Genomic DNA, 20,382 nt, shown 5'->3' on the forward strand with positions numbered 1-20,382 from the left:
CCCCCTCAGGAGCCGGTGCGGCGGGGACGAGCCGTGCCCGTGAGGGAAACAGCGGATAACGGCGGATAACGGCGGTTAACGGCCGCCTCATCGGCGGGGACCGCTCCTCAGCCCCGTCCCCACCGTGAGGGGGCAGCGCCGCGCCCCGCCCGCCCCGGCCCCAGTGCGCAGGCGCGGCCGGGGGCTCGGTTCCCCTGGCAACGGGCGGCCCCGCCGCGGCCCGCCCGCCCCGGCAGCGCTGGGCCTGACGGCGGCGGCGGCGGGCCGAGGGATGGGGGCCGCCCCCCGCCGCCACCATGCTGCTGGGCAGGAAGCCGGAGGCGCCCCTCGGGGCAGGTGAGGAGGCGGCGGGGACCCCCCCGGGGTGTTTGGGGGGCTGGGAAGGGGGGGGCGGCGGAACAATGCGGCCTCCGGGCTCCCCTTCTGCCGAGCCCCGGGGCGCGGCAACGCCGCTGCCCTCACGGCGGGGCCGGGGGTGGGAGCGGGCCCCGCTCGGGGGACTGCTGGGGGGGCTGGAGGTGGCGGGCGGCCTCCCCCGGGGCTGCCTCAGCCCCCCCGGGGCCGTGACCGGGAGCCCGGGCCGGTCGGCTGTATCGCGACAGGGGCGCTGACGGGATGCGGTATCGCGATAGCTCGTGGGTTCGATGTCGGGTGCGCTGAGCGGTTCGGTTTTAGGGTCTTGAGCGGGGTTTGTCAGATGCTGGGCGAACCAACGCGACCCTCTTATTTATTTATTTATTTATTTATTTATTTATTTATTTTTGCTTTTTGCAGCAAATCTGCTAATTATCCTGCTTAAGGGAAAAAAAAAGGGGGGGGGGGAGTGCATTGGCTAAGGTTTCTTAAGGGTGTGTTTGCAGTACAAAAAAATGATGAAAAAAGAGAAGCTCTAAGTTAAAAGCGTCATAAATTCAGGTTTCCAAAGAGCTGTGTACTCTGAGGTATTAAAGTACAGCCCAAACATCAGAGTTAAATTCTGAAGATTATTTAACAGCTGACAGAGAACTGAAGGTCTTACTAAAACATGAGGTGTGCTTTTATCGTGTGTCTCTATCCGTGCGAATCATTGTGACTGACTGGTTTGTGTATGGAACATTTCCAGCCAGGTTTGGAGACGGATTATATGATTCCTATATGAGGATAGATCAGATCAGGTACCAAGAGTCTACAAATGAAGAACAAAGCCCCTCAGGACTTCCTTCCCTTGGAAGATCAAATGTGAGTATTTTAAAGTCTCCTGCGTGGAGGCTTGGTGTGGCATTGTATCTGACTATAGAGAGTAAATGAGACAAGTGGGATGTGGCAGCCTTTCAGTAGCTTATTTAGTGTGGCTTTTACTAAATATAAAAACAGTACAGCATTTTGTTGAACGTAAAACTTGCTAGGCAGCATCAGTAATCCAGTATTATTATCCTTAGCTCTCATTTTAATTAAGAAATTTATTTTACAAAGGGTTGAAGTGTTCTGCTCTGCCACCTGGTATGCTGATAAGTATGTAAACCTACACCTTTTGCTTCAACTCTTGCACATTTCCATTTCAGTTTCACTTATGAAAATTTCAGGACTTCAGTGGGGGGTTGTGTGTCTTCCAAACGCCTTACAGAAGTGTCTTCCTTCTCTGAAAGCTTTGGCATTATCTTCCACTTCATTTGCTAGCAAAATAGGTCTTTATGGACTGAAGGTGTAAACGTGTTTCTCTACAGGAGCTGTGTTTCCTAAACAGGTGTGGAGTTACGGGATCTTTTCTTAAACTGTTCCAACTGAGCAGTAGTAGTGGTGTTCAGCTGTGCAGAGATCTGACCTTTATACGTGTCATAACCGTGTTTTGGCTGTTGTTGAGTTCTGGCAGAAGTGAAGGAGCTTGTGCTTAGGAAAAAAAAAAAAAAAACAACACAACCCTCTAGAAAGTGAAAACAGACATTTCACCAAATAAGCTGCATTTGAAAATCATCACTTTGTGTAAACTTGTTGTAACAGACATTAGTAATGAATTTGGTCTGTGCCATTCACTGAGCAAATTCAGTAGTGCCGGTCTGCGTTTCCTCTTTTAGCAATTCTGAGGGAGAGCAGCAGAAACATACAGGTTTCAGGAGCAGTGGATTGTTTTGTGGGGGGCATGTGGGAAATCCTAAACTGCAGGGCTTAAGTCATAATTTAACTAGAATTGTTCATAACTGAACAGAAGCCAGTGCACTGGAACTGTCAGGTTAAATGCAAATATAATTGCATGACTGTTTTTTTTCCATGGTGTATCTTATCCTCCACCTATATTTTGTCCATCAAGCCTGTTAACTTTTTAAGACAAGACTAAGGATTGCAAAATGCCTAGTTTTGCCATGATAGCACGTCAAAAAATACAACCTTAGTGGCAGCTTGCAAGCAGGAACTGAGATGAAGTGTGCAGGGATTGTGATGCTCAGTTTTGATGGAGAAGTGTATGGATTTAAGTGATACTCAGTTTCGTTCTTTGCAAGATTTCTGTATTACGATTTAATGTAACGTGAGAGTTGCAAACTTCTGAGATACGCAGCTGTCCATTCCTTTCATCGTAGTGATATAAGAGAGCATAAATGTTTCTGCTTTGAGAATAGATGGGTTCAATTCAGTTTGTGAAAATAACTGATGAGCTTTTGACAACCCCACTGTGTAGGAACTGGGTTAACCGTTTTCGTATAAAACTTCATTTTAAGTGAGAAGGATGTGAAAATCTTTAATGTGGTGCCAGTTGTGCTGTCGGTCCAATTTCTGGGCTTCTAATAGCATATTTTATCAACAACAAAAACTGGGCGGCCTGTGATTTGTAGAAGAAAGCTGCTGAAAGAAAGCTGATGTTAGCCAGAAGTCATCTGACTTGGTGTAGCTCTCCTGGGCTGGAGATTGCTCTCTATTTGTGGCTCACCGTCACGTGGCAAACGATTTTGGTCGCCTCCTGAGAATGAAATTTCAGTCCTTGCTGCTTATGGGTGTTGAGTCAGGTTTGAGATCCAAAGCCCCCTTCTCTAAGAAACAGTTTCAGGAGAAATGTAACCATGAATTCCTTGTTTGAGTAGGAACTTAAAATACAAAATGTTTGCCCCAAACAACAGCACTAGGGGAGTTGCTGTTGCTGCTGGATAGGAAGTATTTGAGTATTTGGATGCAACATTGTTTGCTAGGCCTGGTCACATTGCTAAAATTGATGACATTCAGACGGTTAACACCATTTTTTCACAACCAGATAGTGAAAGGAATTGATGTAATAGCTTCCATCTGTGCGGTACAGTAACGCCTTTTGAAGTCCTGGTGCTTAATTCACCCAGGTGACTGCAGGAAGCTGCTCCGCAGGGGCCTTGCTGATCTAAGCTGCCCCGGGACGGCTCTGCACCAGGATGGCTCTCTGCAGAGCTGTTCTGCCACCTCTCCTGAAGCCAGGCTGGGCAACAGCTGCTTCTGTTGTGCACACAACTGAAACCCAAGTAGTAAGAACATGAAGTTTTGATTTCAGAGGTGAAAGTAAGACTCCTACTGATGAAGGGCAGGCTTTCTTCCCCCCTGGGTCCCCAGAAACTTCAGGAACCAAAGAAGCATGAACCTCGTTCCACCTTTGTGTTTGCTGTTTGTTTGTAAACTTACTGTTTGTGTGTGCTCCGTTGAATAGCTGGCTCCGAAAATACGCCGCTCTTATCTCAGAGGTTCAGCCAGACTCCGAGAAAAAGGTGTTTATCCGAAGTTACCAGGGCTGGGCTTTGTTTTTCCACTTCAGGGTTTCTGGAAAGGCGTGTCTCTTACCGTACGCTGTGGTTCGGGGTTGATAGGACTCCGAGTAGTGGAACTTAGTAGGATAGATCTGATGGCATAGCCACCCCTGAGCTACAACTGAATTCTGCAGAAAATGCCCATTTTTTGGGCTCGTGAGCAAAACTAACCCTTCAAGGCAGCACTGACAAATAGACTCTTAAGAGACATGTAGCTGGCTTTGGCAGGAGCATTCACTTCCCTTATTTACAGACTGTGCTAAGATGTTAGATTTTATGTAACTAAAAAGGAATTTGGTTTTATGGCTGTGGATCTGCAGGTTTATTTATATTTTTGTTTGATTCCTGTGTAGCTATTTTGGTTTTCAGGGATTCGGTTTGGCATGTGTCTCAAACCTTTATTTTTAGATTAAAGGACAGAATGGAAAACAGATGTTGCTACACTAGTCACAGCTTCTTCCTTGTTGCATGGGATGAAACAACACCTCCTTGCTGCCTGTCAGCAAGGAGCATCAGCGGGTAGGAAAGGGGAATAACTGCTGTGCAAATAAGGGACTGAACTCCAGGGAGTTCGACACTTACTAGTTTGTAAAAATGACAAGCTTGAAACATTTCACAATGCTTTTCTCACATTTAAGTGCTGTTTCCGATGCATTAATTTCAGATGTAAATATTTTAACGTGACAGTGTGTGGCAGTGGTTACACGCTACTGACAAAGATGTTGGAGTAAAAGATATTCTTGATTATTGAGGGCTGCCAAGTCTCTTTTGTAGTAATTATTTAGCTATCATGATTCCAAAGGAAGTATGGATATGATGTGTTTTTCCTCGTTAAAAAAGAAAGAAGGAAAAAAAGCCACCACCAAACGTTTATGTATAGATAGAAATGAAATTTATATCATTTATGTGTTTTATCTCATCCTGCTGTCATCCCTTTTCTGTGTTCAGCTTGGTTACACCAGCCTTATGTCACTTGCTGTCATGTCTCTGTCTTCCACCGGCGCGCTTGTCTTTGCAATATTCCTGACACTTCTCTGCACGTTCTTGTCGTGTTGCGTGTCTCAGACAGGTGCAAATTGCATCTGTTGTCGGTTGTGTTTGCTGCACCCACGTTTAAAGCTAAACATAGCCGTTCCCCCAGCTGTTTGCTGACCACGTGCATACTGGTAGGGATAGGTACTGCGTCCTTGTTGGAGTGTTTGATGCTCTGGGGTTCGCCCTGTAGGGACTTAAAAATACACCGTGTTTGTGCACGTGCCTGTTCCAGTAAGTTGCATTTTGTGCTCCCTTCTGTAATTACTCCTGTAGCTTGAGTTAGCTTAGGTAATACATCGAGCTCTTTGTATCTAAAGGAGATGCAAAACATGCTGGTGTTTCTATTTGTGATGTTGCTTTCTTTCTTAGTCCATGCTTTAAACCATAAAGTAAAGGTGATTTTTTGTTTCTCCCTCTGTAGGTTTGTAGCAACAAACTTGCCATGAAGGATCACCCTCTGACTGGAAGTCAGGTCAAAGTGGAGCAATTATTTGAGGACTCTGGTAACAGAAGGAGCAGTACTCTGCAGTCCGCAGGAATTACTGGTTCAGAAAGATCTCTTCCTTCCCTGGCAAAAGATAAGAGTATAGAGAGCTTAAGCACTTCTAAAGGTGGTGTTAGTTCCTCAAAAGCACACAAAGCCATTTCCCAAGCTCCAGAGCAAGCTGTCAAACAGTACAAACACCAATTATCTGCTTATGAGCAGCAAGAGATATTCAATTTCTCTGAAATTTACTTTGTGGGTCCAGCTGCAAAAAAGAGGCAAGGAGTAATTGGTGGTCCCAACAACGGAGGCTACGACGATGACCAAGGCAGCTACATTCATGTGCCCCACGACCACCTTGCTTACAGGTATGAAGTGCTCAAAATCATTGGCAAGGGCAGTTTTGGACAAGTTGCTAAAGTCTACGATCACAAACTCCACCAACACTTAGCCTTAAAGATGGTTCGCAATGAGAAGAGATTCCATCGGCAAGCAGCGGAAGAAATCCGGATTCTGGAGCACCTGAAGAAGCAAGATAAAAATGGCAGCATGAATGTTATTCACATGCTGGAGAGCTTCACCTTTCGGAACCACATCTGTATGACTTTTGAACTCTTGAGTATGAACCTATATGAGCTGATTAAAAGAAATAAGTTTCAGGGCTTCAGCATCCAGCTGGTACGCAAGTTTGCTCACTCGATACTGCAGTGCTTGGATGCTCTTTATAGGAACAAAATCATACACTGTGACTTGAAGCCAGAAAATATCCTCCTGAAACAGCAAGGGAGGAGCGGAATCAAGGTCATAGATTTTGGGTCCAGCTGTTTTGAGCACCAAAGAGTCTACACGTACATTCAGTCTCGATTTTATCGAGCACCAGAGGTAATCCTAGGAAGCCGCTATGGGATGCCCATAGATATGTGGAGTTTTGGCTGTATTCTGGTGGAGCTATTGACTGGATACCCTCTTTTTCCTGGAGAGGATGAGGGAGACCAACTGGCTTGTATGATGGAACTTCTGGGAATGCCCCCTCAGAAGCTTTTGGATCAATCCAAGCGAGCCAAGAACTTCATCAACTCCAAGGGTCACCCGCGCTACTGCACTGTAACTACGCATGCAGATGGGAGAGTGACCCTGAACGGGAGTCGCTCGCGCAGGGGGAAAATACGAGGTGCTCCAGGGAACAAGGACTGGGTGACGGCACTGAAAGGCTGCGACGATCCCTTGTTCATCGAGTTCTTAAAAGAATGCCTCAGCTGGGATCCTTCGGTGCGCATGACTCCAAGTCAGGCTCTAAGGCACCCGTGGATTTGTAAACGAACACCCAAACCGCCCAGCACTGACAAAACCTCCAGTAAACGGATATCGAGCTACACAAGTTCCTTCACGGGAATTGGTTCTAAGTTGCCTCCTGTAGTTGGGGTAGCAAACAAGCTGAGAGCGAATTTAACCTCCGACTCCAGCGGCAGTATACCTCTATGTACTGTGCTGCCAAAGCTGGTCAGCTAATAGCGGGCTCTGTGGCTCCAGAACACACACCTTGTATTTTAATCGTTTGTTAATAACGTGTAAGGAAGTTAAATGCAGAGGTTTTTAATGGATTTTACTTTTTATTAGAGGATGAATCTTGAATATAAAAAGTTTAGTCAAAATGTAAACTTTTAAAGGGCTAACTTTGATCAAATTGTTTCTCTCACAACATGGTGCATATACCGCTCTGGATAGGTCAGCTCCTCTGCTGAGTAAAATGAGTTTGACAGATGTGCTATTTAATAATGCTGTTTTAGACATCAAACTTTCTTATCAAGACGGTTTAGAAGATTATTTTGCTTAAGACAGCAAGGGAAAATAATTTAAAATGCATATTTTCAGTTAATCCCCAAATTAATTATTTTTATTTGGGGGAATGTTTTCACATCTGTTGTCAAAAGCACAAGTGCATTAACATAATGCATTAAGAACTTGCTTGCAAATGGCTAACTTACGTTTGAAGAATTTGATTTCTCTGTGCTGCTTTTCCCTTACCTATTCTGCCTGAGATTTTTAAAAATACCATGGGATATAAACACCAAGAGAGTTTGGTGTTGAAATTTTGTAGTCTGATTTTAAATTTTCATTTTTTTTTTCAGAAGACCTTGGAAATGGCACAGAGCACAGGATATCTCTAAATAAAAACAATTTCTGTGCACTTGCTATCTCCCTTAAAAACCTATGGAAAACTGACAAGGAAATTCAAATTCAGCACTGGTCCATCACAAGTGTGGACCAGTGTGTTCAGGCCTAATGAATCAATTATATGTTTTTTAGAGTTCAGATTTAAAAAATCAGTTCTGCCAGGTGTGTGTGTGTGTGGATTTTGTGTGTGTGTGTGTGTTTTTTTTTCCTGTGTTGTTTCCAAAACAAAAATGTTGAATTTAAGGAACCATCGAATCTGGGGTCTGTTCTACACGTTTGAGATTCTGATCATTTAAAAAATGTCTTTGTTGTGTAGAGTGAATTCCATTGCATTAGGTGGAGCTCTTTTAATAAAAAAGCAAAGATGCCGCCCTGGTCAGATAAGGAAAAGATTTGAAGGCCCAGGACTATAACTAGAAAACGTGGGGGACAGGCCTAAGTGGAAGAGTGCTCTGAGATCTCACCGTAACCTACAAAATATCAGGAAAAACCGATAAGTTGCAAAAATCGGTGGATCCAAATCAAAGTACATCATGGGATGAATCGCTTTATTTCTAATCGTATTCCTTCAGGTCTTTGAGAGATGTTTCTGCATGCTCGAGATGCATGAGCTTGTATTTCCTTTATCTTCCAAGAACATGAAATGGTGGTGTGACCTGTAATGACAACAGCACAACTTGTTCTGGTTGTTAGTACTTGGAGCCATATGGCCCGAGTCCATTTACAAAAGCATCTGATCTCTTGCCAGGTGCCTGAACACAATTTTAAATACAATTTAGAGCTTTTATGAAGAGAGGGTTTTAAATTTAATGAGTTTCTCCGTAGCAGGTTTCTGCTGTTAAAACAAGGAGACTCTCATTATACAAACAAAGGAATTATCAGGGTGATTTTTAAGATAAGGTGACCACGTGTTCAATACGAGACCCTTCTTCTGAGAAGATGGGGCTGCATTTTCTGCTCTGTTTTAATTACAGCACTTGGGAAATGCTGGATGGAGGCTTTTGTGAAAAAGCCAAAAGACAGACCCAGAGCTCCAAACTTTCCCGGGCTGCTGCTCAAACTGTTTCTCACGCATTTAGTTTTCCCAAGTTCTTTTGTTTTACGAGTATGAATGCAATAGGCTTAGTAATAATATGAAAATAACGTAGTCTAGCCTTTATCTGTGCGGCTACAAGTAATACCAGTGTGTGTGCAATGCTCATGGCTCACTTCATAATAATGCAGGACTGGTATTTTTTATTTGGCTCAGCCTAGCGAAGTTTTATTTGAATGGAGAATCAGGAAAACAGGGAGGGAAGTGGTAGAATAGACCACCAATTTTAGCAGAATCTCTAGAAATGGGGCAGGTTTTTTCAAAGCCAGAAATATTATTCTTCCTTCTCTGCCCTTTCCCATATGCATTTTCAACATATTTTTTTTTAAATGTACGTGGGGAGTGAGGAGCAATAAGTTGGTAAGAAAGAAGCGTAGACAAAGAGCACTTTATGTAGAAAAACTATAAAGTGATGGTGGTGTTTGGAACCTGGAGGAAGGCAGGAGAGTGTTCGTGTGCTAGGAGCTGTGCAAAGAGAAGGTGAAATAGCCCTTCTCCAGAAGTAGCGAGTAGTGTCTTGGTTCTGGGGCATTTTTATCTCTAAAATACCAGGTGCAGAATGATTAGATCTGGTTACTAGCAGGTAACTTCCAGTGTCACAGCCCCTAGCATACGTACAGTGCTCTCACTTAAAGCTTGTGCTTTGAAACTACAAATACAATAATTATTTGGCAAGAATATGGCTTTTTTTAACCTAGAAAATGTGTTCATCTTGACCTGATGAAACAAGGTGCTCTTTGAGTTGTGTATGGCTAAGAATCAATCTCACTTACCTGGGACTGTTCCTGTAGTTCAAAGCCAAGTGCTGAGCTGACTGTCTTGCTGATCTGGGGCTCTTGCCTGCACAGCCATAGCAGATGAGAAGCAACAAGAAGCAACTTCAGAAGATTTTTGCTGTATTGAAAAGGGGTTTCTTCATCACCCAGGGAATACAGCTAACGATATTTTGAGCTTGTTTCCATTTACTAAGCCCCCATTTTCTTTATAAAATACATGATTTCAAGGAAGTGTGACACACTATTGCCAAAGCAGGAGAGCCCGTCAAGTTAGCTGGTGGATTTTGTGTCTGGGACATTTCACCTGGTGAGTTAGCACAGGAGGTGCACGCAGCCATGGGGCCGGAGCAGAGGCTGTGCTGCTCAACAGCATCAGCTGGAAACCGCGGGTGCACTCACAGCGGCTGTCATCACTGAGATACAGTCGAGTCTCAAATTCACACTGATTTCACAAATTCTCACGAATTCTTGGAAAGCCGAACACTAAGGAGGTCTGAAATCACTAAAAGTTCATCATTTTAATCATTTGTGATAGTGGTTAGGATGTTGAATGAAACTGATACAAAACTTGTCTAAATAGAATAACAGCAGCGCTGATTTCTGAGGTACCTCTTTGTTTTGCAGGGCTGTTAATCTGCCAGCACTAGTGAGGTTCCACTGGAACCCGAATCATGCTCTTCTAGGAAGTTAGCACAAGACAAATGCGATTTACTTGAGTTTGTAACAGACATCACATTTCTAAGAATCTTAATGAAGTCACCCAAACTTGTTTTAAACTGTTCTTTACAATGTTTCCTGTTTGACTGCACACGTTGTTAGTCTCTGTATCGTGAGTAACATGCTCTGTTTATTGTTTGCATCTTAGCTGTTTGTTTTAGCAATATTTTATAGAAACAAGTGACAAGGCATGGGCATCGCATCCGACAGATACACGTTGCTTTTACACTGGGGTCCAAATATCCTACGGCTGTCCTAGTTGCAAGGAGAAACTTTGTTTTAGTGTGAACTCAGCGGGACAGTAACGTATTCACTGTGGAACATGGTACTACACACACCAAACCGGGCTGCGTTCAGTTCTGCACAGCTCTGATTGTCCTGGTGGGAGCTTGTTTCACACCAGGGATCTGAGCACGGAGGTTGTCTGCGTACACCAGGTACTCCTTGCCAGAGGTTTTTATCCATCCATTTTGGGTAGGAGCTGTAGGAGTTCAGAACAAACGAATCTGAACGTTTTAAGGCATGTTTTGTGGGCATGCGACGCAGTCTGAGCTTGTTTACAGTAGTTGTGACCTGTGAGGACTTCCATGCAGTTAGAAGCTGTTAAAGGTAGGAATTTATTAATAGAGGTTCTTTGCAATGGTCATCCTCTTCTAAACTACCTCTGAAATAAACCTAGGGTCCTTTTTAAGGGGGTATGCACTGCAGACTGCAGCTCTCTCTCTTTTTTTAATACTGATAGCTGCTTTGGCTGCCGAACATGTACATGATGATCTCAGCAATGTCTTACTAATCCTCGCCACACAAGCAAAAGGCTGATTCTGCACCCAGAGATCTGTGCTGAAATGATTGATACAAATCCCCTGCCTGCCAAAGTTTAATACTGTTGTGGAAGGGAAGAGCCAAAATAACACGGGAAGGTCTGCAGTACTTCTGTGCGGTACCCAGCTGAGATTCAAAGCAAACCACACTGAAAACCCTTTTCCTTAATAGAAAAACTTGCAACTTTTTCATGCCTTGAGCACTCGGAGTTGTGGGTACCCAGCAGTTTTGAAAACTGGACATCATGGTTTTATGTTGAGAGTATAACAAAGAAACCACTTCACTTTTTTTTTTTCTTAATTTGATACGGGTTTGGGGAAATGTATACACTTCATCCTTCACATAAAGGAGCCCTTGAGTGTTGTAAAACTCCACTAAAATCTTAGCTTTTTACTCCCACTGTCACGTGTAAAACCCTTGGGGTGTCAGAGCAGTCTTGCATAGGTGAACATGGTCGCTGCCCTCAGAGGGTGCAGTGACTTAACCCAAACGCAGTTCTTGCAGGCTGGCTAAGGAGGTCAGTAAGCCTGTGCTGAAAGAACAACCCGTGTTCCCTATACATAGTACTGTGCCTTATCATTTTACCAGCCTACATCTGTCTTGGTGCAATCAAATGACTATTCAGGGGTTCTTAAACATCGCAGATGTTCACACTCAATGTCAATACGTCTAAAGAACTTGCAGGTTAGCCTTTTTATTATAAATATTGTGAAGAGATGTAATAAGGTGGAAATGTAGAAAACACTTAAGGTGCATGTGAATATAGCTCTCTCTGTGAAGGAACACTTTCGAAATAAGTCAGTCTCAAACTATGTATCTAAATGTAATGGGCAGATATTTCCTAAAGTTGTACTTTGGTTCATTTTTAAAAGAAAATAAATGCATAATTTTCTTTAGCAACAGACTGTGCAAATTCCTGAAAGACATACTTGGATTAATATATACAGAATACACGTAGATATTTGATTATTTCCAGGTGGTGTGGCTTACTTTGTATTGCCAGATCCTAACTTCTGTGGCATCTAGAGATCAGCAGAGAATTTTCAGGCCGCGCGAGCAGATGATTTCAGCGTGCCAGGGCTAAATGTGATGAGCGCTCTGATCTGACGGACGTTCTTCCCATTAACAGGGCCATAATTAGAACTTACCAAAGTTTTGCCATAGCATTCTCTGCTTGTCACTTTCTTATTTAGTCCACTGCAGAGCTTTTTAAAGCTCAGAATCCTGCTTATCCCTAGGCTGCAAGGAGAAATCCAGTAATAGCCACTTAAGGAAGATTTGCTTTTATTAGAAACCTATAAATGGGTAACTTACAGTACACAAGTGGATATTGGAATAGTTTGGAGATGAAATCATCCCACAATAAAAAGGTCTCTAGCTATGACCTATCCGACTAAATGATGTAAGTTACGTGCAGAAAGTTTGCAGGCAACAGAGTGAATTTTTTCCTTATTCGTTTTAATGTGGGTGAACGTCAGATGTTTGATTAAAAAATAAATAAAAATCACAGCCTGGAAACAGTAACAGAATATGTACGTACAGGCAGTTCAGTGATCTTTGATTTTATTTGTTTGCAGTATGGATTTCCATACGTGTAGCCTGTAGGCACAGTTGCTTCTCAGCCTGCTGCGATTGCTGGTTTTCAGGGCTCAGCCTCTGTTAGGATTTTGTGGCATTTTCCCAGGCACAGCACCCCGTGAAAAAGAGCAGCCTTATCTCGCCACAGGACAGCAAGGTGCTGTGCTTCATGGCTTCTGCTCTTCGGGGTTACACAGCCTGCTGTGCGCTACCTGAGGATGGGGAACCGAGCACAGGGCTGCGCTCAGGTAACTCTTTCTGCCTGTCTGCCTTATGCTGAGGAACGCCGGTGTAAAATCAGCACCTTTGCACAATTCAATCATTAATTAATGGGTTTCTTAAAGGAAAAATTAACCAGGAGATTCTCGAATCATTTTGACAGGCAGAAGAGGAGGGGATTTACTAGATTTACTCGCATTTTGCCCTACTCCCTTCGGTTCACTGGCCCTAACTCCCCCTTACAAAGCGAGGGGACAACGTCCTGCACGGCCGAGGCATTCAGTGCAACTTTCTTTAGAAGCAGCTGCAGCAGTCTAGCAAGGGAGTTGTTTATTTTTAAAAGTCATGTTTTAAAAATACAGGCTGAGGGGTTTTGTTTGTTTTCTGAAGCCACCCAATAATTTATGCTCATAAGCCAGAACTGTTCCCTGGTGAGCGGCTACCCCGGAGCTGCAGATTTGTGAGCTCTGCTCAGCACCTTTCAAAGGGACCTGCTGCTTCTGCGAAGTGCCAAGAAGTTCCTAGGGGAAAAAAAGCCATTCTACGTGGCCTCAGAATTGCAAAGATTCTGGCTATGCTTTCTGGTGACAGGGACAGCATGAATTGCTGATGGTACCTGCACTCATGGCAGGGCAGCATCCCGCACACCTCCTTCCAGGGGAGCGCTCTGCTCGTACCATGGGTGCAGGGGGGCGCAAGGTGTTGGGGCTGTCACACCACATCTGCCAACACTCAGCAACAACCCGCACCATTCACACTCCTCAGGCTGTCCCGGGCTGCATCTCCTGCTGTGCTGGTGAGGACGAGCTGCCTGGCAGCCCCTGGCAGCCCCGCACCGAGCTCTCTGGTGCAGGTGGCAGCAATGACAGCAGCAGCTGGAGCTGGAGCCTGCCAGAGCTCTGGGGTGGTTCCCGACTCTCACATACAGACGGTGCTTGCAGGAGGGGTTCGTCTGTGACTCAGGGTGGTGTGGACTGCAGAGGTGAATCTTGCCCATAATTAGGTTTTCTTTAAGCATCAGCTAATAAGCTAGTGCTAGTCTCCGTGTGATTCATCTAATCCTTTTTAGAAACGAAGCCCTTTGCAGCACAGGAGATGAATGAATGGGAGGCAGCGCCGGGTTTGTTTTCCTTCCCCTTGTCAGATCAGCCTGAAGCGCTTTACAAACACTTCGGGACAGCCACATGCGCAGATGCCCAGAGCTCCCTTTTCCTCTGAAGACTTTTCTTGTCCTCACATGCGTGTGCCTTCTTGAACAAAGCGTGCCTGACGTACCCGAGCTGTTTTCCTGCCGTGCCACCCCCGTCCCCCCGGTGTTTGTGCAGACCCAAAGGACGAGCGGGGCTGGACTCGGCACCAGGCACCCGCGGAGGCTGAACTTATAAGGAGCTGAAGGAGGGCTCGGTGTGGGATTGCAGGGAGATGGGCTCATCGGCACGAGCCCACGGCCGAATTTCCTCTGGCAACGCGGGTTTAAACGAGCTGCCCCTTACGTGAGCTTCAGTTTGTTTGCTTTGTCTGGAGGGCTGAGATGCCTGCCTGAATTAAGCCCGGCCATTCTTAATGGCTGAGAAAAGCTTTCTAAAGATGACCAAGGGCCAGTCCCGGCCTCCTGCCGAAGTGTGGAGCCTTGTAAGGGTTTGTGCTCCTCTTGGGAGCCTGGAAACTGGCATCGGGCTCTGCAGGTGGAGGAGGGAGCATTGGGGAGAGTTGGTTTTCTGGGCAAGGGGGTTATAGGTTAGAAGACAGAGAGCACAGTTAGGGTTAAGAGTCATTAAGCAGAGCAGAGAAGGGGATGAAAGAAAGGAGAAATAAAGCTCTGAGGTGATGCAGAGCAGCGTGCCCCCTGGCTGGCAGCCCTTGAGGAGGGGAAAGCAGCTCTGGCAGGGCAGGACTCAGAAAAAAAACAGGATTTCTGCCCTGCCTGCTCAGCTGGGGCTTCTGCAGCTCCCGCTGGCCATCCTGCCACAGGTGAAGGATGAGAAGGGAATAAAGACTTCACTCGGTGCTTCTGTGGCTCCGACAGGTGATGCTGGAGGTCACCCACGTCCGGCACGGCCCCAGCCATGCACGGTGACAATTTCTGCTATTCAGCCACGGCCACGACACGGGGTGAGAGCAGCGCCAAGCTCGGGAGCGACAGGAGCTGCAAGGCGTTGGTGATGGATGGCAGAAACGAGGTGATATTGGAAGTCTGGGCAGCCAGCTGTAAAGTCATCACCTAGGAAAGGTCACGCGAGTGATTCCCACCAGAGGTTCCTGCTCTCAGTCCTAAGCACTAAATAAATGTGTCAGCAAGCAGGGGAGGATTTAAAAATAAATAAATAAATAAATAAAAAGTGTCTTTTTTTTTTTTTTTTGGTATGAGAATGGATCTCTGAGGCATAAGCTGTATATCCCCTGTATATCCCCTCACAATTCCCTTCATTGCTGCTGCCCCGTGCAGAGCTCAGAGCTCAGCCAGCCACTGGCACCTTTGGTCTGGGTGCTGCCACGGGACGGAACGGGGCTGGGGGCAGCTGCGGGGCCCAGACACCACGGGGAGCCCTCCCGGAGCTGTACGTGCCCCAAGAAGCGTGCTGCCTGCCTTGTCCTCCAAGCTGATAGGATTTAGGTGCTTAACTTCTCCTTCAGGGGCAGATAAGCATGGGAAAAAGTGGGGCTGTTCGGTTTCTGCCCCTTTGCAGCGCTGCACGGCCCCGGGAGCGAGTGGCGGTGATTTCAGGCCCCATCTGATGCTCACCCCCCTGTGATCTTCAGCAGTGCCCCCTAATTCATCCCCACAAGGCACAGGCTGCTGAGGGCAGGCGGGTGTTTGGGGTGAGCAGGGGGAAGCCTCTGGTTATTTTGGGAGATGGAGCAGGGAGGCAAAGGGCCCGGCTTTCATTTTCCAGCCAGCTGGTGCTGATTCAGGCTGGATTTGCAGCGACAATTGGTGGGGCTGAGCCCCCGAGGGCCTGGTGAGGGGTCCTTGCTGCTGCTCTGGGTGTTCTGCCTCCCTCACCTGATTTCTTGCTGCGTGAGACCCCGGCAGGGCTTTGGGGAGAAGCACCAAGCTGGCTAGCGGGTAAAAAAGAGGCAAGACCTCCCCGTCAGCTCTTCTCCTTTTCTTTCCCAGGCTGGCGGGATCACATGCCTTGCCATAATTATTTCCAGCCCTCCCTTTAGCACTTGCAGGACGAAGCGTGACCCTTCGACACATCCCCATGTGATGGGAAACGCACCAGAACGACACAAAGCTTTATAAATACTCTTGGATGATTCATTTATTTATTTTTTTTTCCTATTAGACAACAGCCCGAGCCCCGTGCGTCCTTCCCGCAGTCTGTCAGCCCTCGCTGCCTCTACCAAAAGCTGTCCCAGGCCCTGGTCTCACTCCGGGGTCCAGCAGCGCTGCGGGGAGCTGGCCCGGCCTCCCCAGGAGCCACGAGGGGAGCTCTGGATGGGCCCAGCTGCAGGTGGGCTCCCCCCTTAACGTGGGATCCACGGGGTGTCCTGGATCTCGCTAGCAGAGCTCTTCCCCCATGGCAATGCTGTGGGATCGAGTGCAAGGCGACTGCTAGGAAATATTGGTGCCATCTGAACTGCAGGACACAGCCGGCTTCGAGCCTGCACCCGCCTCCTGCCAGCTCCGTGCTGGATCCAGCATCCCCCAGCATACACCAGCATCCAAAACCTTGGTGTGCAGGTGCTGCTCGTGTTCCTGCCCCAATCCCAAAAGCTGCTGGGGCCGGGCAGTCCCAGACCCACGTGAGAGCATCCCCGCTGCCACCAGCGGCACGGCGGGACCGAGCAAAACCTCAACAGCGCAAACAAATCTAACCCACCCAAACAAACAAACACTCCTGGCCCCCAGAACTAAATAAATCAAGATCGATAGGCCTCACCTAGCTGCTGTTGCTATTTTTTTTCAGTTGCTACATAAACAGTTTTATTTCTGGCTCGCGCCGCGTGCCAGGTCACAGCCCGCTGCAATGCAATCGCTGTTGTTGCTTTCAGCACGCCGGGGCGGATACGGCAGTTTGGGAGCAAAGGCCTTCCAGCACGGCCCCGCAGCTGCTGCTCGGCCTGACCCCGGCTCTTTTCGCCCGTTGCTCGGTGCCCCGAGTGTTTTTCCACCGAGCACAGCAACACCGATAAAGCCCCGTCAGCACCCTGCAGCCGCCGGCACCCGCGGCTGAGCCCATGGGTGCTGACCCTCAGCCTAACGAGCTTCCCAGCTGATTGCACCTTGTGCTTCGGCATCAGTCCTGGCCTCTCTCAGCCTCCTCTTTTTGGGTTTAGATCATGATTTTTTTTGTCATTTCAGGACTGCGCTTCCCTTTCCCTGCTCCCCTTTTCCCTGCAGGCAACGCTCGTTGCTTGCACCTGGGCGCATGGGGTTCGGTGAGGCCTCGCTGCTGATTGCTGAGTTAATGACATTAATTGCCCCGGCCCTTCCTCCTAGCAGGGCTGTGCTGCTGTGGGGGGGCGAGGGCTGAGCCCTGCTCCTGGTAAGGGGCTCCCTGCAGGGGGGAGGCGGGTGGTGGGGGCACAAAGCTCCTGAGCGCAGGGTGTCCTGAACCCAGCTTTGTGCAGAAACCTCTGGGTGTTTGCTGCTGCCACATCCATGGGGCACATCTAGGTTTCAGCCTTCAACGTGTGGCTAAAGCTCATTATAATTGAGGGCTGAGACCCCCCAAAAAAGCAGCACACAGCAGCCAGCGCCTTCTGCAGAGCCTGAGCTGGGGTCGGGCTCCGTTTGCTGCCCAAAGCAGCAGCAGAGGCTGAGCTAAAAAACACCGAGGGCCCCGAGGACCTCACGCTTGTGCTGCAGTGACCGGGGGGCTGGCAGGCAGCTGTGGGGGCAGAAAAAGCCACTGCAGCATGGCCATCCTGCTGGCACAGGCTGGGATTCCTTGCAGAGTCCCTTTTGGAACGCGGTGCCCGGCCTGGCACAGAAACCCTGGCGAAAATTTCCCTCCTGGGCCCCTGCGGGTCCTCCGGGGCAGCCCGGCGGTGGCATGCGGGCTGCGTGTGTCCCCCTGGATTAGGGCCAGCCCCAGGAGCTGCTTATGCTAAGGGAGCTAATCTCCGTAATCTCGTCGCACAAATGCCTCCGTCTGCTGGCAGATCGCGGGGATTTGGGTGAGGCGTGGATGCCAGCAGATGGATGTGCAGTGGGAGGTGGCGTGTCCGGGGTGCCCTATTTAAAGCAAGGGCTTAAAGCCCCAGCCCGGAGCCTCCAACCCTTCCTCTGTCCTCACACCCTTCCGTGTCCCCATCCCTTCCAGTTTATGCCACGTGTTTGACCTCTCCTGCAGGTGAATCTCCCAGCCCAGCCTCGCGATGCTGCCGTGTGCCGTGGCTGGGACAAGGCTGGGGACTGCTGATCCCTCTCCAGTTCTGGCTGATGTCCTTGTGCCAGAAATGTCACCAGGGCCTGCACGAGGGGTCCCTGTGCTGCACAGAGCACGTGGGCACTTCTGACCTGAAACCTCACCTGCTCCAACACTACCTCTTGCTGACGAGGGGCTGAGGCTGTGCAGGTCCAGCCGAGAGATTGCTCCCTCGGAGAGAAGCCTCTGGGCTCCCTGCCTCTGCTCCAGAGCTGCCCGTTAAAATACACACAGTGATAAGATCAGAGGCTCTTGGTCAGGTTGCTGATCTGAAGTCCTGGCCCCTGTCTGTGCTGGTGCTGCTGCAGGTTTGCTCAGAAAAAAATAAATAAATTTGTGTTCAGAAATACGGAGGTGAGGGCGAGACATAAAATGAGGATGGCTCCTTGCCAGTTCTGAGTAGCGGCTGGGGTGACGGGGAGTGAAGGAAGTACCCTCGGCATCATCCTGTGGGCAGTGAATCAGGATGCAGTTTCCAGCTGGAGGTGGAAAATCGCTCAGTGCTGAGAAAAGCAGAGTTAAGGGGTCAGTGCGGGGCCTTTGTGCATTTTTGATGCCTGGAGGGGCTGGGGCTGCTGTGTCCCCCCCAGCACCATGCACAGGGGCGGCAGCAGCCAGCTGCCCGAGCAGGGGCCCGATCCTGGTACCCATCAGTCGGAGGGATGCAATTCTGAGCAGTTTTCCCTGACTTTTCTTGCAGTTAAGGGCTCCGTGTGTCAGCTACATCCAGCAGGACAGGTTCGTGGAGCCATCCCGCTGGGGTATGTGAGCAACGCTGGGGCCAGCCGGGTGCTAATCTGCCGGGGGAAGCCAAGCCCTGGAGCTGCTGGCCTCGTCCCACGGCGTGCCAGGGGGCATTTCTCCCAGCCCGCAGCAGGAGGGTGCTGCCAGGGGGGGAATATCCCTGGCAGGGGACAGATGCTGGCAGCCAAAAACCTCCCTCGCTGCTCCGGAGTGAGGGGAGAGGCTCTGTCTCGGCGCAGCTCTGACTTGTCTCGACAAAAGCAGATGAAGATGAAGTGGAGAAAAACTTGTGGCTACTTTTTGGATCGTAAATCCAGGTTATAATAGCTCCTTTCATCTGCAGGATCCCACGGCGCTTTATAAATAGCGACGCGAGCCGTGCCCGAGGATCACTTCCAAGCCCTGAGCCGCTTCCCGGGGGAGCAGAGCAGCTGCTGGGGGCAGAGCCGAGGCTCCTGGCGTGGTGTAAAGCAGCCCGGGGAGCAGGGCAGGATGGTTGGGGCTGCAGCTCCTGCACCCAGAGCATCCCCTCGGCAGCACAGGGGCCGCACCAAGCCCCCGCTGCATGCAAAGCCACCCAGTGCTGCCTCCTGTGCCACTCCTCCCGCTGCTTTAACAAGGACATTAATTGCTGTAATGGGGATTAACAATATCTTTTCAATTCAATTACCCCTATCCTGGAAGTGTACGGGATTATTTAAATGTATTACCAGTTCTGAAGCTTTTCAGCAGCCCCGTGCTCGTGCAAATCTACCCGTGGAGAAGGACAGGACGCACACAGCGCTAATGATTATTACCCTAATCTTCAAGGTCTATTTTTCCTGCTAACTCTGATATAATCAAATAATAATCTAGTTTATTACTAGCCACGGAAAGCACATTAGCAGATCAGCCACTGGTGTTGCATGAATAGAGGCTGAGCCTGCTGCTGGCCGTTGCTTTTTCCCAAATGGAGATGGAAATGGAAAAATCGCTTCCCCTTCGCATCCAACCACTTTTCTTGTGGCCGAGGTTTGTCAGCCAGGCTCCAGGCAGGGGCTGAGCAGATCCGGTGGCACTGCTGCTGCAGAGCTGTGGCTCTGGGCGGATAAACTCTGTAATATGCCAGCTAGCTGTTGGTTTTAAGCTTACGGCGACGTTCTGATAACCAAGTCCGTTGCTGATTGCCTCCTAGGAGGCTGTTGCATTGTTTCATCTGTCTGTTTGGATGGTTTTAATCACAGAAATCTGGCAGCTGGAGACGGAGGAGACCAGGCAGTGCCCCAATCCATGCCTGGTGCCTGCGCGGGGTTATCCGCAGCAGCCCTGGGCACCTCAAGTGATGGACGGAGGTTTTTTGGGAAAAAAAATAAATATATGTATATATATATATATGTATATATTTCGTATCAGAGGCTGATGTATGCATGTTTCGTATCCTGGGCGGCTCCGGGCCCGCCGGGGCCAAGCGCCCCCCCCACGCGTGGGGCTGCACCGCCCGCCCGCGGCTCTGCGGGCTCCGGGGGCCACCTCGTGGCGACACGGCCAACAGCCGCGGGGCCCTGCCCCCCTGACCCCCTTCTTTTCTTAATTTTTGGGTTTTTAATTGTTATGGTTTACATTTTTTATTCTTATTTTCAATTTATTT

At 48.5% G+C, this 20,382-nt stretch overlaps 1 protein-coding gene across 2 annotated transcripts; it reads left to right on the top strand.

Moving 5' to 3' along the window:
• The first annotated feature begins 100 nt into the window (after positions 1 to 100).
• Positions 101 to 11,736, top strand: DYRK3 (dual specificity tyrosine phosphorylation regulated kinase 3). Of its 2 annotated transcripts, none has more exons than XM_084497628.1 (3): positions 101 to 336; positions 1,103 to 1,218; positions 5,191 to 11,736. In XM_084497628.1, exons 1-3 carry the CDS (start codon positions 297 to 299, stop codon positions 6,760 to 6,762), a joined length of 1,728 nt encoding a protein of 575 aa, XP_084353754.1. In that variant the 5' UTR covers positions 101 to 296; the 3' UTR covers positions 6,763 to 11,736. The 2 variants fall into 2 exon arrangements, with proteins under 2 accessions (XP_084353754.1, XP_084353755.1); XM_084497629.1 differs by lacking the exon at positions 101 to 336 and adding an exon at positions 572 to 651.
• The last annotated feature ends 8,646 nt before the right edge of the window (positions 11,737 to 20,382 follow it).

The sequence above is a fragment of the Aythya ferina genome (assembly GCF_964211825.1).
Source record: "Aythya ferina genome assembly, chromosome: 25".
Lineage (NCBI taxonomy): Eukaryota > Metazoa > Chordata > Aves > Anseriformes > Anatidae > Aythya > Aythya ferina.